At 52.9% G+C, this 16803-nt stretch overlaps 1 protein-coding gene across 1 annotated transcript in view; it reads right to left on the reverse strand.

Moving 5' to 3' along the window:
* Positions 1-16803, reverse strand: part of SPTB (spectrin beta, erythrocytic) — a 139396-nt gene that overhangs the window by 95409 nt on the left and 27184 nt on the right. Inside the window, 1 exon segment of the mRNA XM_074954484.1 lies at positions 1463-1660. Within this exon segment, the coding sequence (XP_074810585.1) occupies positions 1463-1610 (148 nt within the window). The 5' untranslated portion in view covers positions 1611-1660.

Consider the following 16803-nt stretch of genomic DNA (forward strand, 5'->3'; position numbering starts at 1 on the left):
CCTGGGATCTTTGACTGAACGGTTTCCGAAAAGCGTCAGCTCCCTGCCGAAAATGGCCAGGGTTTGTCCAGAAAACAGAAGCACCAAAATCCAAATGATTTGGGCCCAGAATTTGGGGGTTTCTGATGAAAGGTTGAAATTTTCAGTGGAGAGGGAAAAAAGGAACAAAAACTTTGTCGTTTCTCACCAGCTTTACCCCCGACTCCCATTCCCTGCCAGGTCTGCCGGGCGGGCACCAGGCAGGGAGGGGTTCAATGGCTGGAGGGCAGAGGCAGCTAGGAGGAAGAAGCAAAGAGTGGCTGAGGGGTGGGGGAAATATTGGGAGGGGGACCTAGCTGTGTCCACAGGGGAGAGGAGGGGAGGGCTGGGCAGAGTCTTCATCTGGAAGATATAAAGGCCCAGAAAGGACAGAAGAACCTTGTAGGGTTTTGGCTTGTCTGGTGGTCAGCCCCAGTCCCGACTGGCCAGCCCTGATCTGAGATCTTCTCCGAACAGTTCTGTGTCTATCTGGCCATGTGTCTGAGTTCACAGGCGCTGACTTGTATTTTTGCCGGTGAGTTCTCCACCCCTGCTCCACCCTGAGGCCCCGCCCTCTCAATCCTGTCTCCTGAAGCCCCGCCCTCGCTCCGCCTCTGTCCACCCCGCTCCGCCCCCTTCCCTCCAAGAGCCTCCCACCTCCCGCCACCTGCCAAACTGCTGATTGGTGGGGCTGCTGAACAGCTGTGGCTGGTGGGTGCCGAGCACCCACTTTTTTTTTTGCAGCACCCACAGAGTTGGCGCCTATGTCTGTGTTACTCCTCAGCCCCAGAGACCCAGGCAGATTCTTTGAGCCTTACAGACAGCTACATGCCACCCCAGTAAGTTTCCAGCACCCTTGGGGCAGAGTTTAGTTCAAACAGCCAGTGACTGACCATCCAACCCCAGGGGTGGCATGTGCTCCACTTATTGAAGAGCTCCTAGGCCAGGGCTGGCCTTACCATGAGGCGAGCTGAGGCAGCCACCTCAGGTGCCAGACTGTTGGGGGGTGCCACTAGGACCCAGAGTTTCAAAGTTTGGGCCCAAGCTAGGGGGCATGGGGGCGTCATTGGAGCTCTCCGCCGCAGGTGCCAAAATGTTGTGGGCCGGCCCTGTCCCAGGCCCCCAGAGTTCTTCTACCCGAGGGAAACCCTGACTGTCCCCTGTGCTGGGCTCAGGGGATCTGTTCTACTGCACCCCGCCCAGACCCCATCCGCTGCGTTATTGGGGCCCCGACTCAGCAAAGCATCCTCTCGCCAGCAAAGCACGTGCTTAGTTTTTAAGTCAATGGGACTACTCAAAGTTAAGCCCATGCATAAGTGTTTTCCTGAATCAGGGCCTCCGAAGGTTCAGCAAAGAAGAGGCCCAGAAGGGCTCCATCCAGGAGGTGCTGCACCCCCGAGGGGAGACGGTGCTACCCAGCGCCCTGAGGAGTTAAGCGTGGTACCTGCCAGAGCTTTGATGCGGGATCTCTCGAAGAGCCTTGCAGAGCTGTTATCATTGTCCAGCTCATCGTCCGAGGCTTCCCAGCGCGCGTTGATCCGGCTGTACTGCTGCTGAATCTCCAAGTGATCGTAGTCAGGGGTGGAGGTCATGTTCTGGGCCTGCCACAGCTGCTCTGGCTTCGGTTACGGGGAAAGGGCCCCTGCAGGAAAGCACATGGGAGCGTCAGCATCTCCCTGGGACACTCGGGGGAAACTGACGAGCCGCCTCCCACGCACCCGGCTCGTTCAGGGGAGACGCGCCGTGATGGCCCCTGGCACCAGTTTCTGCCCCAAGCTCTGGCACTTCATGAAATATTGCAGCAGCCCCAGCAGTAGGGCAGCCCGGCCGAGCTGAAGGCAGTCGAGCCACCGTGCCCAGAAGGTGGAGACGTAAGTCACAAGAAGCCCCATCTGCTTGTGCCTACAGCTCTGCGGAGACTCACACTGGGACAACACTTAACACTTGTATCACGAGTCATGCCAATAACCTGTCACTGAACTGAGTGAAAGTGACACAGCAGTGCCTGTCCAACTGGAGAAATGAGCGTTAGGAATATTATCTGGACACTAAGACCTTGATTCAGAAAAGCGCTTGAAAACATACTCGGGGTTGCCGATCCTCACTGTATATTTAGGCCACAACTTCAGGAGTCCTATGATAAGGCAAGAATTTCACCTTTAACTTTTTTTAAAGTATATTTCTAGCTCTCCTGGTCGCAGAGAAAAGCTGTAAAACATGACCTAAAGAATTACTTTTGGTTAAAATCTCCAGATTTTGTAAACCCGTCTCACACTATTCCAGGCCTGATTCCTGATTTTTGAAAGCTTCAGGTTGGCAACCCAGTTGCTTCACTTCAGATAAGTGCTTAAATTCCACTAATTTTAATAAGACAAGCATAGGTTTGATTTTAAGCCTGTGTTTAAATGCTCTCTTGAATCCGGGCCTACATCACCCTAGCAATACAGCTAAAGGAGTAGTGGTAAACACCGTGCCACCTTCAAAACACCACTGGCATTTGTACATCACTGTGTTATCCCAGCTGGCCAGAAAGCCTGGCCTCAGGGAAATTCCAATATTGTTTTGTCCTGAATCAGGAGGAAAAGCTGACATATCAAAACAATGGAAAGTTCCAAAAAAAGTTCGGTGTGAAATGTTTCGTGTCTGCACTTCGGATCAGCATATTTCGGCTTGGTTCTGTGAGAATCAGCGCCCACTGAGCTGCCACAGTGTCTCATGGGAGATGTAGTCCAGCCAGGCCCATAGAGGAGAATGAAGGCATGAGGCACCGAAGTATAACTCCCATGAGGCCACACAGGAGCTCAGGCAGACATAGATTAATGTCGAATTGACCCAAACTGAAAAATTTTCTTTAGGTTTCTTTTTTCCCCAGTGGGAAAAAAAATAAAAAATTTTAGGTAAAATTTGAAAAAATTCCCCCCAAAATTGGTAAAAATCCATAAAAATTTGGTAAAATTCCATAAATTTTTTACAGAAAGTGCATTTTCCATGGAAAAAACATTTTGTGGAACATTCCCGACCAGGTTGGCAGCTCCCTCAGAAAGTCCCTGTGAAACAGAAAGAGAGTTACGGGAAACAGCTTTCATTTTTTACAGAAGCCAAGACCCTGCTGGTGTGACTGTCCCAGTCCTGCGCCCTCCCTGAAGCCTGGCTAGATACCTGCAGAATGGGCAGTTGTCCTACACCAAAAAGTCACTCAATCACTTGTTACCTTCCCTAACAAGCCTGCCTTGCCAAAGGCGTTTTGTTTGCAAAGACAAGGACTAATCTCTTTCTCTTGTAGGAAACCCAAAGGGGGAAGAGGCCAGGGAGAGGGGTCATCCCATAGCGGGCAACAGGCAGGGTGTCCCACCCCCAGGAGATCCAGGGATGCACTTTGCTTTCCATGGAAGTGCAGCCTCCATGTCCACTGTTTAATAGCGTGCAGCAACGCTTCAAAGGAAGGGAGTAAAGACCAATCCCAGGTACAGTGGCTGCACCTAAAAACGAACCATCAAGCGCAAGGACACCTCCCTGCCGGCGTCAGATGGTCACGCATGGGGCAGGACTGCCAGGTGGCAGCGCACACTTTGACTCTCCAAAACACACTGCGGTGCCAGTGGAACTGAAGCAGAAATCGCACCATTTGGGTGGAGATTCTGAACGTGTCAAACTGGCTGCCACGTCTGGCCAGGCTAGATTTTGATGAACACTGGAAGACGGCCCAGTTCTCGCTGCCGACAAAACCCCAAGCCAGGAGCTGCAAAAACAAGCAGCCTAACTTTAGAGAGCAAGGGCTACTGTATCCACAGCCCCAAACTGGACCCGGCAGCCCAGCGAGAGCTCTGGACAAGGATGCAGGAGGCCTGGATTCGAGTCCCCTATCTCTGCCACTGCCTTTCTGGGTGAGCCTGCGCAAGTCATTTCTCTACCTCCCCCTGCCTCAGTTTCCCCATCTACCCAGGGGAGATAATGATACTTGGTAAAGTGCTTTGAGAGCAAGTGAAGACAAGAGCTAGGTGAGAGTTGACGCAGGGTCTCCCATGTCCCTGAAGAGTTTCCCAACCACTGGGCTAGGTGGGGGTGGGATGAGACACGCCACGCTGCCCCTGAGAAACCTTCCCCGTCCAAATGTGATCGCAACTGCTCTGTTCCTATGCAAAGGTCTCATTTCAACAAATCAGCATTTTCCAATGGAAAAAACACTTTGTTGAAAAAATCCTTCCTGGCTCCACTCCCTGCCCGCCGTGTACGGGGACGCGCAAGGGCACAGAACGGGAGAGCTGCTACCCAAGGAGCAGTCTCTCTCCAGGGCACCCCGCCCCAGGAAAGCGCCTGGCATGTGTCTATCATGGCCCCTTCGGGCAGACAGTGGACAGATTGACGGAGTTGGCTGGTCAAGCTCTGTCCATTAAAGACGGTGGAGTTGTGCCAGCAGAGAGCTCAGCCGGAGGGGTTTGAATGGGGAGTGCCTGCGAAGAGTCTATGTTTAATCTGCTAAGGAGGATTTGGTGTCTCATGCAGCTTGGAAAGAGCTCGTCTGGCGCTGGCTCATTGGGAGCGTGGCCAAGCCTCCGGGGGCACATCTGAGCCGCCGTCTCTGGTGTTACGGGAAAAGATGAATATATCAGCCTCCCAGACAGGAAGCCGCCAGGGACCACGGTTCCCACTATGTATGGATCCACTACCCCAGACCTCAGGGTCCCCTGGGTGCAATGCCCATTTCATAGCTGCTACCAGGCTCTGCCCTGCCTGTTTGCCCAGAGTCCCCTGTGTTGTTCTCTGGGGTTAGGCACGTCCGTGCTGCTGTTTTGTTTCCCCTCCAAAGAGGAGATCCTGCCTGAGCTGTCCCAGCTCTGCGCTCCCACCCCTGGCCAGAGCAGCCTGAGTGCTATGGCACGGGACACAGGTGGCTTGCTGAAGGATGTGCACATGGAAAGGAGGCAGGGCTGATGGGGGGTGCCCAGATGCTCGGGTTTCAGTACAGGCTGGGGCTGGCTTTTGATGGGCACCTCGGTACAGATGGCTTAGTGCCTTTGGGGCGTCTGTGGCCCCAACCTGCTGCCAGTTCCCTGGACGGCCAACCCCAGCAGAACGCTCTGGGGCAGTCCCCGCCAGGTTCCCCTGCTCACAGCACCCAGCTCAGGGCAGCCTACGCTCCTGTGCTAACTGGAGGGCTCCCGGGACTGCGGGGGGAGAGGGCAGTTTCCGCTGTTCAGACATGGGTCAGGAGAGGCCAAAGCTTGTTCGCGTCTAGCTGAAAGGATTTTCCCCCTCCTGCCAGCTGCCACGGTGCCCACAGGCCTGGGGCAGCATCCGAGTCCCCATAAACCTAGGAACCCCTTCAAATGCCCCTTCCCACCCACCCCTACTTCTGCCTCTCCCCCTCACTCATCTTGCGCTGATTTAAGTTGTGGCATTTCCACTGCCAGCGATGCGCGGCAGGGAACACGTTGCGTGACTGCAAAGTGCCGCCGGACTTTACTGCACTGTATAGAAATACTTTCTCCCAGTCAGTGGGCCCCTGGGGGACAGGTGCCACATCCAACTGAACCCCAGCCAGGGCTGATAACGGGCCTGACAAAGAACAACCACAACAGCTAGTCCATCACTGATGGCAGTGCTGCGCCATGAAATCAGACCCTGCGCCAGGACGGGCCCGTTCAGCCTCGTCATCATGAGGAAAACGAGGCAGGGTCCTTTCCTTGTCACTAACCCCAGGGAAGTCCTAGTGTAGACGCAGGCAGCTGGGAGTCTTCCCATGAGTTAGCAGATGGAGGTAAGACCCTGGGCTCTCCCATAGGCCCCCTGGGCCTACTGTGGTGTGGGAAAGCTCAGATACCCCTCGCCTTTCGCTGGGTCTGCCCCTGGTGCCGATTACCTCGTGTTAGCGAACGTACCGTCGTTATTCCTAGGCAAGGGCGAGGCGAGAAGAGGATTGCCGGTACAGCTGTATGGGGGGGTTCTACCGGCAAACCCACCCGGGCACAGCTTACCCTGGGAAAAGGGGGAGCGTGCCGGAGTAGTTCCTACCAGTTCCCTGAGCCAAATAAGTGCACCCGCAAAAGCACTTTTCTGTCAGTGTAACTGTGTCTGCATCAGGGCTTTAGCCCTGCACGGAATCCCCCAGGACCGACACTGCTACGCCAGCGTGACAGAGACTCCAGCACACGTCCTGTCCCGGCGGTTCCTTGCCCAATGGTTTTCACCATAAATCGAGGCTAACGGAGGGTTCGCTGAGCTGAGGAAGAGCCGGGCTGAAACGGAGCGGAAGGATCTCGCGGGGGGACGAGGGTTGGCTAAGCAGGTCTGGATTTCAGGGGCTTTCTGAGGTTCAGCCTATCACTAGTTACGAGGTCAAACCGCCGTGGCCTATAGATCTGTTTTCTATGGGGGACCAATCCCTGGCCCCACCCGCCTGCCCCATGTGCAGCCATTGATAGCAACGGGGCTTGAGTGGCTGCTTTAGAATAGACATTTAGCTGGTGTAACACACACAATGCACAATACTATTAATTATTAGCATTACAATAGCACCTAGGGGCCCCAAGGCAGATCAGGGCCCTGTTGTAGCAGGTGCTGCACAGACACACAGCAAGAGACAGGCCCTGCCCCAGCTGAGATCCAGGCCCCCTTGTGCTGAGCGCTGCCCAGATACACAGGGAGAGACAGGCCCTGTTCCAGCTGAGATCAGGGCCCCATGGGGCCAGGCGCTGCCCAGACACACAGCAAGGGAGAGGCCCTGCCCCAGGTGAGATTGCACAGACACACAGGGAGAGACAGGCCCTGCCCCAGCTGAGATCAGGGCCCTGTTGTGCCGGGCGCTGCACAGACACACAGGGAGAGACAGGCCCTGCCCCAGCTGAGATCAGGGCCCTGTTGTGCCGGGCGCTGCACAGACATACAGGGAGAGACAGGCCCTGCCCCAGCTGAGATCAGGGCCCCGTGGTGCCAGGCGCTGCACAGACACACAGGGAGAGACAGGCCCTTTCCCAGCTGAGATCAGGGCCCCGTGGTGCCAGGCGCTGCCCAGACACACAGCAAGAGACAGTCTCTGCTCTGAAGAGTTTGCAGTCTAAATACACAGGGAAAGGAAACGTCTAAGTCACAGAGCAGGTCGGTGGCACAGCCAGGAACCATACCTAGGTCCCCAGACTCCCAGTCCAGGGGCCTGCCGATGAGAACACTGACTCACTGACTGCACTGTGGGACATTCCATTTCCTTAACCCCATGCAGCTGGGCTCCCCCATGGGCCCAGACCTGCACTGCTGTAAGCATGGCCGGATCCCAATAGACGTGCAGCAAAGTTTTAATGGACGCTTCCCTGTGACGGGGTTTCTTTTGGGAAGGAAGCACACCCGCCTGGCTCACTGGGCAAATCCCTCCTTCCTGGGAGCAGCAGCCTCACCTCCTTTCCAGGAGGTGTTTGCCTCTCCCATGCTGGCCTGGCTGCCGGCTGCGACGCGAGGGAATGCCGAGACAGCACACAGCTGATCCCGGAGCGCGGCATGGTGCCACGATCTCGCTCCCGTTCCATGTGAGGCATAGGGGAAGGGAAGGATGAGCGGGCCCTCTTACGCAGAACGCCTGTGGGGCGTGCTTCGTGAAAGCCGCCTGCTCTAGCTCCCTGATCTGCATTCCCGATACCTTCCCCCCGCCCGCTCGGAAGGGCCCTAAGAGCTTGTCTGCACTTCAGTTTGTTGTGGGTCAACCTGAGGTGTTTTGTGTTAAAGTGCCCTACGCCCACAAACAAAATATCTCCTTGCCCTCACCTGCCCAGATGATGGTCTGAAACCAGAGCAACCATGGGAATTATATACATGCATCTGAAGAAGTGGGTATTCACCCATGAAAGTTTATGCTCCAATACGTCTGTTAGTCTATAAGGTGCCACAGGACTCTTTGCCGCTTTCATGGGAATTATAGAGGCTGATCCTGAGTCTCCATAATTCCATGACCTTCTGGTAGGAACGTATCCCACAATGCACAGCACGAACAGTCCCCGAATGCATACAGACCAGCTGCTGAGCAATGCACCATGGGATGTCTGCTTAGTGCTCATTCTGAAAGAGGGAAGGCAGCATGAAACTTGATGGCAGGAGTGCAATGCAGCATGTACAAACTGATTGTTGTGAATCACTTAACGTGGGGGGGAAGGGGGGAGGGGAGACCTTGCACCAAGTTAGAAGCGCAGACTTGCCTGCTTTGCCAGTTAACGTACTGAAGGGCAGCTAGGAGGGAGAAGGGCCGATTGCAGATGGCACTGGCTGTGGAAGAGCCTTCTCGGTGCAATCGAAGACTCAGGTCGGGAACCCAAGCACTCCTCCGGTTCCCTTTTGGAAGCTGGCAGGCTGTTGAAAGCTGAAGCGGAGAGCGAAAGAACCATTTGCGGGTGTCGTGCTGGAGGTGGCCTGGCACAGAGCTCCCAAGGCGTGGCCTGAGAACATTATCATCCGGCGCACTGAACAGTGCAAGTGGCGGTATCACCCGGAGCAGCTGGAGCCAACCCGCCGCTATTCTGAGCGCACGAAGCAAGCTCCCCAGGAGGCCTCCTCCTCGGCCTGGAATTAGGAAGAGCGCTTCCCAGCGTGCCTGGTGTAGAAATTCCCCTCTAAAAGTAGCATGGCTCCAAATAGCTTGGCATGGGCGATATCAGCCCCAGCTGTCCTGGGCGGGGGGAGGTGACGCATGCCCATGTGGGTCATTTGAAAGATTTAGGTCTGAATGGTTACTATCTATAACTGTCTGGAAGCAACCGTCAATTCAGAACGGGTCGGGTGTCTCTAGCAGCGCCAGTGCTCATGGCCCCAGCGAGGGCCCCACCCGGGAGATTTAGGAAGATTAAAGTTATTCTTGCTAGAAAGAAAAGACATTCCAGGGGGAGAGAATCTCACCATCTGGGGAAACAGCTGATGGCAAAGAATGTTCAGACTCCCAGCAGACAGAGGAACCGCAGGGGAAAGGGAGCCTGGCATTTTAATTTCCACTCAGCAAAGCCCTGTTTTCCAGCTTTGGCCACCAAGTATTTCCTAGTGGGGAGGGCAGAGGGGGAGCAGTACTTCATAGATCTTATGGGCAGAAAGGACCAGTATGATCATATAGTTTGGCCTCCCCCATGGCACAGAACCATCCCACACCTCTTCTCCGCTACAAGTCCCAGGCCCGGGTGAGACCACGTCTGCAATACTGAGTCCAGTTCTGGTCCCCCACAGTCGAGGCAGATGAATTCCAACAGGACGCGGTGCAGAGAAGAAGCTAGTAGGGTGATCAGGGGAATGGAGGGCCGACGTTATGGACGGAGACTGGAAGAACTGGGCTTGTTTCACCTGGCAAGTGCAGGGGGAGAGGATCTGATTGCTGGGGGACACCAGGGAGGGTGAAGAGCTATTAAAGATAACAGACAAAGTTGGAACAAGTAGAAATGGTGATAGACTGTCCAGCAGTGATCTGGGGCTGGGAATGAGACAAGGTTTCCACCCATCAGAGGAGGGAGATCCAAGAACAGCCTCCCAAGAGGAGCAGTGGGGGCAAAGACCCTGAAGATGGGGCTGGAGTGGTTTATTTATAGGATTTTAGGGCAGGGTGACCTGCAACAGCTGAGATGGGACTCAATGACCCAGGAGGGTGCCTATGTCTGGTCGCACGAACACTCCTGCCAATCAGCGGTGACTGGGTGTAGCAGTTACTTAGCCTTGGCTGGAGAGCAAAACACAGGGACAGCCGCTGCTCTTTGTCTCCCCATCAGAGCTGCCAGAGCTCTGAGCCACCCGAGGAATTAGACACAGACAGCCCCTGCCACTCGCTGTGCCGCGCACCCCTGGCACAGATATGCTAGCGTACAAGGCCAACAGCCAGGCAGGACAAGGCACCGGAGGAGCACAGCTCAGAGCTGCATCCACACCGAGCACCGAGCCTTAGCTGGCAATGTGAAACATCAGTGCCAACCAGTCCATCTTCTCCTGTGGTTCAGGTCCTCAGCCGGCACAAATCGGCAAGAGGCACCCCATGGAGCAACACTAATTCACACCAACTGGGGCCATTGTCTCCAATGCAGCTGCACTGATTTATACCAGCTGGGGACCTGGCCCCAATGGCTCCAACAGAGCTATAGCCAATTGGCACCAGCTGGAGATCTGCCTAATTAACTCCAATGGAGCGAAGGCCGACAGACTGCAGCTGGAGATCTGGTCCCCCGGCTCCAATGGAGCTTTCATTGACCGATACCAGCTGGGGATGTGTCCCTGCACCCAGGTCCCTTCTGCCAGTCTCTGGAGCGCTGTCTGAGGGATGTTACAGAACCCCAGGCCCTTTTCTAACGGAGTCAGGGATGGCCCCGGTCTCACTGGCCATGCCATGCATGGGCTATTGCTTTAAGGACAGCGACCATGCCCGTGTCTTTGGCACAGGTTGGGGGGGCACTGGCAGGCTGTCCAGCACCCCATTCAGTAACCAGGGGAGTATGACCGGCTTCCTCTGGGAGCTGGGGCCGTATTATACCAATGGAACTGCGATCTGGGGAGCCCTAAAACTACGAAGACGTCTGGCTGGGCCTTGCTGAGACTTCTGGGAGGCCTTTGACGTGGCTCCACAGGACATTTTAATTAAAAAACTAGAACAATATAAAGTGACCATGACCCACATTAAATGTACTAAACCTGGCTGAGAGGTCTTAACATGTCACTGTAAATGGGCAAGCATCATCGAATGGGGGTGTCTCTAATGGGGACCAGCTGAGATCAGCTCCTTGCCCTTTGCTGTTTAGTAGTTTTATCAGTGACCTGGAAGTGAACCTGATCACTGACAAAGTTTGCAGATGAGGCAAAGATACGGGGAGGGGTAAATAATGAAGAGGACAGGTCACTGATACAGAGAGATCGGGAGCACTTGGTAAACTGGGCTCAGGCAAACAATGTATGTTTCAATGCGACTAAATGCAAATGTGTGCACCTAGGAACAAAGAATGTACATCATTCTTACAGGCTGGGCACTCTACCCTGGGAACCGGGACTGAAAAAGACTTGTGGGTTGTGGGGGATAATCAGCTGATCATGAGCTCCTAGTGTGACTCTGTGGCCAAAACAGCTAATGCGATCCTGGGATGCATAAACAGGGGAATCTCGAGTAGGAGCAGAGAGGTTATTGTACTTCTGTATTTGACACGGGTGTGACCGCTCCTGGAATCCTGTGTTCAGTTCTAGTGCCTACAACTCAAGAAGGATGTTGATAAATTGGAGAGGGGTCAGAGAAGAGCCACGAGAATGATTAAAGGAGTAGAAAACATGCCTTGTAGTGAGAGACGTAAAGTGCTCAAGAGCAGGTTAAAGGGGTGACTTGATCCCAGTCTATATGTACCTACATGGGGAACCAGTATTTAATAATGGGCTCTTCAGTCTAGCAGAGAAAGGTCTAACAGGATCCCATGGCTGGACGTTACAGCTAGACACATTCAGCCTGGAAGGAAGGGGAACATTTTTGACAGTGAGAGTAATGAGCCATTGGAACCATTTACCAAGGGTTGTGGTAGATTCTCCATCACTGACCATTTTTAAAATCAAGACCGGCTTTGTTTTCTACAAGCTCCGCTGCAGGAAGGATTTGGGGGCTGGTCTCTGGCCTGTGTTCAGAGGCCAGACTAGATGATCACTGTTGTCCCTTTTTGGCCTTGAAATTGAAGAATCCCAACTCCCGCCCCCCTGCTCTAGACGCCGGAGAGCTCTACTGCTGATGGCCAGAAACAGGTTTTAAGAAGGAGAAAAAACAAGTGAAAGCCAACCCCAGTTCCAAACAATCCAGCTGAAAACCTCCATAGTCCTTTATCTGGGACTGGCAGAGCTGTACGGCGCCCCTGGGTTATCTCCCAGCCCGTTCCACCCACACCTATGGGAATGCCCTAATCAGAAATACCATGGCTGGCACTTGGCTCAGTACCACTTTGGAGCTTAGAAGCAGCAGCACTGGCTTAGGCTGCAACCCTGCAGGCTGCTCCATGCAAGCAGAGTCCAGGTGGGTGGGAGCGGGGCCTAGAGGGGGGGACACACTGTGTGAGTGTGATTCACGTCACATTAAAGTTAATTTCTACAGCATGGATTCACCAAGGGCAAGTCATGCCTGACTAATCTAATTGCCTTCTATGACGAGATAACTGGCTCTGTGGATGAAGGGAAACCAGTGGACGTGTTGTTCCTTGACTTTAGCAAAGCTTTTGATACCGTCTCCCACAGTATTCTTGCCAGCAAGTTAAAGAAGTATGGGCTGGATGAATGGACTATAAGGTGGATAGAAAGCTGGCTAGATTGTCAGGCTCAACGGGTAGTGATCAATGGCTCCATGTCTAGTTGGCAGCCGGTGTCAAGTGGAGTGCCCCAGGGGTCGGTCCTGGGGCCGGTTTTGTTCAATATCTTCATAAATGATCTGGAGGATGGTGTGGATTGCACCCTCAGCAAGTTTGCAGATGACACGAAACTGGGAGGAGTGGTAGATACGCTGGAGGGTAGGGACAGGATACAGAGGGACCTAGACAAATTGGAGGATTGGGCCAAAAGAAATCTGATGAGGTTCAACAAGGACAAGTGCAGAGTCCTGCACTTAGGACAGAAGAATCCCATGCACCGCTACAGACTAGGGACCGAATGGCTCGGCAGCAGTTCTGCAGAAAAGAACCTAGGGGTTACAGTGGACGAGAAGTTGGATATGAGTCAACAGTGTGCCCTTGTTGCCAAGAAGGCCAATGGCATTTTGGGATGTATAAGTAGGGGCATTGACAGCAGATCGAGGGACGTGATCGTTCCCCTCTATTCGACATTGGTGAGGCCTCATCTGGAGTACTGTGTCCAGTTTTGGGCCCCACACTACAAGAAGGATGTGGAAAAATTGGAGAGAGTCCAGCGGAGGGCAACAAAAATGATTAGGGGACTGGAACACATGAGTTATGAGGAGAGGCTGAGGGAACTGGGGATGTTTAGTCTTCAGAAGAGAAGAATGAGGGGGGATTTGATAGCTGCTTTCAACTACCTGAAAGGGGGTTCCAAAGAGGATGGATCTAGACTGTTCTCAGTGGTAGCAGATGACAGAACAAGGAGTAATGGTCTCAAGTTGCAGTGGGGGAGATTTAGGTTGGATATTAGGAAAAACTTTTTCACTAGGAGGGTGGTGAAACACTGGAATGCGTTACCTAGGGAGGTGGTGGAATCTCCTTCCCTATAAGTTTTTAAGGTCAGGCTTGACAAAGCCCTGGCTGGGATGATTTAGTTGGGGATCTGTCCTGCTTTGAGCAGGGGGTTGGACTAGATGACCTCCTGAGGTCCCTTCCAACCCTGATATTCTATGGTTCTATGATTCTATGACAGCAAAAATGCCCGTCAGTTGAAAGCTGCTCAATCGTTTCACTGGTGGGATAACTTGACTGCCTTGCTGGGAGCTACATGGTAGACCCTGCTGCCTCGTACACATAAGACCCCACATGGCAGCCCACTACCTAGGTCTGTTTGCCATTCCAGACACCTCTTCTCCGTCGATTTATGCAGCCCACTGCACAAGCCTCAAGGTACTTTGCAGCATTACAAAGTGTATGAATATTACAGGCAAAGACCCTCCCCTCCCAGCGCAAATGCAGTCTGACTTCTGCCAGATCTAGTACTCAAAAGTCAGGGACCGGCAAGAGTTAAAGGTGCTTCTTCCGAACATTTCGCTCATCCGAGACATTACTGCTTCGAATGGGAGCTGCACTCCACCCTGAACACTTAACAACAAACACAGGAATAGAAAATCATTATAATCCCCAGCTCTTACACAGCGCTTTCCATCAGCACATCTCCAAGCGCTTTATCCCCATTTTTACACATAGGAAACTGAGGCACAAAGAGACAAAGCCTAAGGTCACTCAGTAGCTGAGCTGGGAATAGAATCCAGAGGTCCTGAGACCCAAACCAGTGCTCTTTCCACTAGGATACACTCCCTCCCATACATAGGAGCATAGGAATTACCAGCCTGGATCAGACCCTAATCCCATCCAGTCCCTTGTCCATATTTCTGACAGTGGCCAGTGCCAGATTCTTCAGAAGAAAGTGTAAGACCATGGCAGTAGCAGCTGTGGGATAATCTGCCCCCAGCAATAGGTTTCATCCTGGTCCCTAATAGTAAGAGGGATAACTTCATGTGGCTGTGAGTTCCGCAGGCTAATCACACTGTTTGGAAAAGTATTTCCTTTTACCAGTTTTGCATTTTCCATCTTTTAATGTCATTGAATGCCCCCTTGTCCTTGTGTTAGGAGACAGAGAAAAGAAGCTCTCATCTCCCATCCATTCAGTGTTTTATATCCTTTCATCACGTCTCCTCTTACCTGTCTCTTCTCTAAAATAGCAATCCCAACCTTTTCAAACTCTCTTCCTCGGAGCGTTTTTCCAGGCCCTTGGTCAGTCCCATCACCACTGTTCCCTCTAAGCTGTGCGCATGTGCGCACACACACAGATCCCAAACACCAATCCCAAACACAGATCCCAAACACAAACACAGATCTGAAACACAGATCCCAAACACCGATCCTAAACACAGATCCCAAACACAAACACAGATCCCAAACACAGATCCGAAACTCCGAAACACAGATCCGAAACACCGCGCGCACAAAAATTTGCACAGAAGCACAACAATTTGCACAGAAGATATTTTTTGCGCACACGGCCTGTCAGAAACTTGCACAGAATACATTTTTTGCACACACGGCCTGTCAAAAATGAGAGGGAACATTGCCCATCACCCTGCTCTGATCTCAAGCCACGGACGTGCAGTGAAGCTGAATTTATGTCGCCGAAGTTGAATTTCTTGACTTCTGAGTACTTGATTTTGCCACCTTAATTTTATATTTAATTTCCCTAACATTTTAAAGGGACATAGTTCACATGACATGCAGTCTCTACTGAGCATGTGCAAGCAGTGATTTTTAAGAGGCTCAAAGCTGACCAAGTTTGGGGTGCATTTTCACGAGGCCGGCATATGTCTGACACCTTCGCCAAATTTCAAGCCCCTTCTCCAAAGCATGGGGGTGCTAGGGCTTCTCAACAAAAGGGTTGTGAGAAATTAAGTAAAACAATGTATTTCCCCCTAATCTCATTCTTGGAAACAACTGAACTGCTTTAGCTGAAACTTCCCCCAAAACATCAGACCCCTGACCGTCATAGCCACACCGGCAAAAGTCCCGGTGTAGAACACTCGTGCCAGTGTAGCTTATTTCATTAGGGGAACTGCTATTAACTGGCAAATGCACTTTTTGCTGGTATAAATTGCATCTCTACGATACCCTTTACGGGCATAGACCAGACCTTCTTTACACAGCTATAATCTTAAAAGCTCTCGAACTGAACCTTCCATCCAGGGCTCAGATCCACAGATGCCTACTTTTATGCTGAGCACTGAAGTCCTTAACACTTTTAAAATTCAGGCTAGAAATAAACAGCAAATTTTTAGCAGCGCCGCTAATTAACTATTGGCCCAGCAGATCTAGGCATGTGGTGGAGTCCGTCAGACTGGATTCTCTTTCTAAAAGCTCTGCTCTGGCTCGGCCCTGGTGAGGGGCTCTGTTCTGGAGGAGGTTGCCTTAGAGGGTCATTATGGTCCCTTGTGGCCTTGAAATGCAGGACTCGCCAAATGGGCTAGTGCCGCTCTTTGTTTTCTTTGCTGGCCAGCTGGCCTTTGGCTTCTTTTTGGCTTCATGCTTGGTCTCGCCTGGCGATGTGCGTGCAGTCTGCAGTCAGAGCAACACATTCAGACATGATGTGGTGGACCCTCAATTGCTCCCTAGAGCTCGAATTAGATCTGGTTTGGCTGCCTTCAGGGTCTGTGGATAATCTGACCTTGCAGCCATGCCAATGGCCGAATAATTGATCGCGTAGATGGCAAAACGAAAGAAAAGTCGCGGCCTAATTGAGCTCCAGACTCTTGTTGAAAAGGTCCCTGAACCAAGGTGTCTCACGTGTTCTTATAAGATGGCCACATTGCGGGCCTGGAGTGGACTGGAGCTCTCCAGGCTGCAGCACCAAGGCCTGTGCAAAATCACTTCGCGTGGACGAGCCCCAGAGCCTGCCCCAGCGCCCCTGGATGTCGCAATGGCCTGCAAAGCAGGGAGCAGGTTGTGGCACCTCTCCTCATCCGTGACCACGTGGCACCTACAGGGGAAAGTAAAATCGGGGGAGGGGGAGGGTGTTTAATTGAGCTTCCGTTGCCTTTCAAGGCAGCGTGGCTGTTGGAAATGAGGAGGAGGAGCAGCACCATGTGGCCAGTTCCGCCGCAGTTTGAGCAACACGGGGCCGTTGTGAAAGTAATCCTCAGAGCGCGGGTGGATGGTGCAGTGAGGCAGCAACATGTGCCTGAGGCTGCAGGCAGCTTGGGACGCCACCCCCCGGGGTCTTGCTGCCATCATTAGGCTCCAGAGTGGGTGCTATTAACTCTTTCGGTGCTGACTGTTTTCGGAGCAACGTCCCGCATTGTTGATGGGGAGATGTCGGGGAGCTAGTTGCTGTGAAGTTGTTGCTGGGGTAAGCATTGAGGGACTCTGGCCCTCCCGTCCCCAGCAAAGTCCCCTCCATCTCGCTTCAGCGGGGGTGAGGGCAAGAAGACATGCACCCTTCCCCAGGCCTGGAAAGCCCAGTGTAGTGTGCGCCTCTCCCTCTGAACTATGGGGAAGGAATGGGGGAGACAGCTACGACAGAGACCCTTTCCCTGCCTGTCCCATTGAAAGGCAGCCACCTCTGGGGCAGAACATGGCAGCTGTTTAATTCGATACCATCCATTTAAACCCCACACGTCTGTCT

This window comes from Natator depressus, chromosome 6 (assembly GCF_965152275.1).
Source record: "Natator depressus isolate rNatDep1 chromosome 6, rNatDep2.hap1, whole genome shotgun sequence".
In the NCBI taxonomy this organism is placed as follows: domain Eukaryota; kingdom Metazoa; phylum Chordata; order Testudines; family Cheloniidae; genus Natator; species Natator depressus.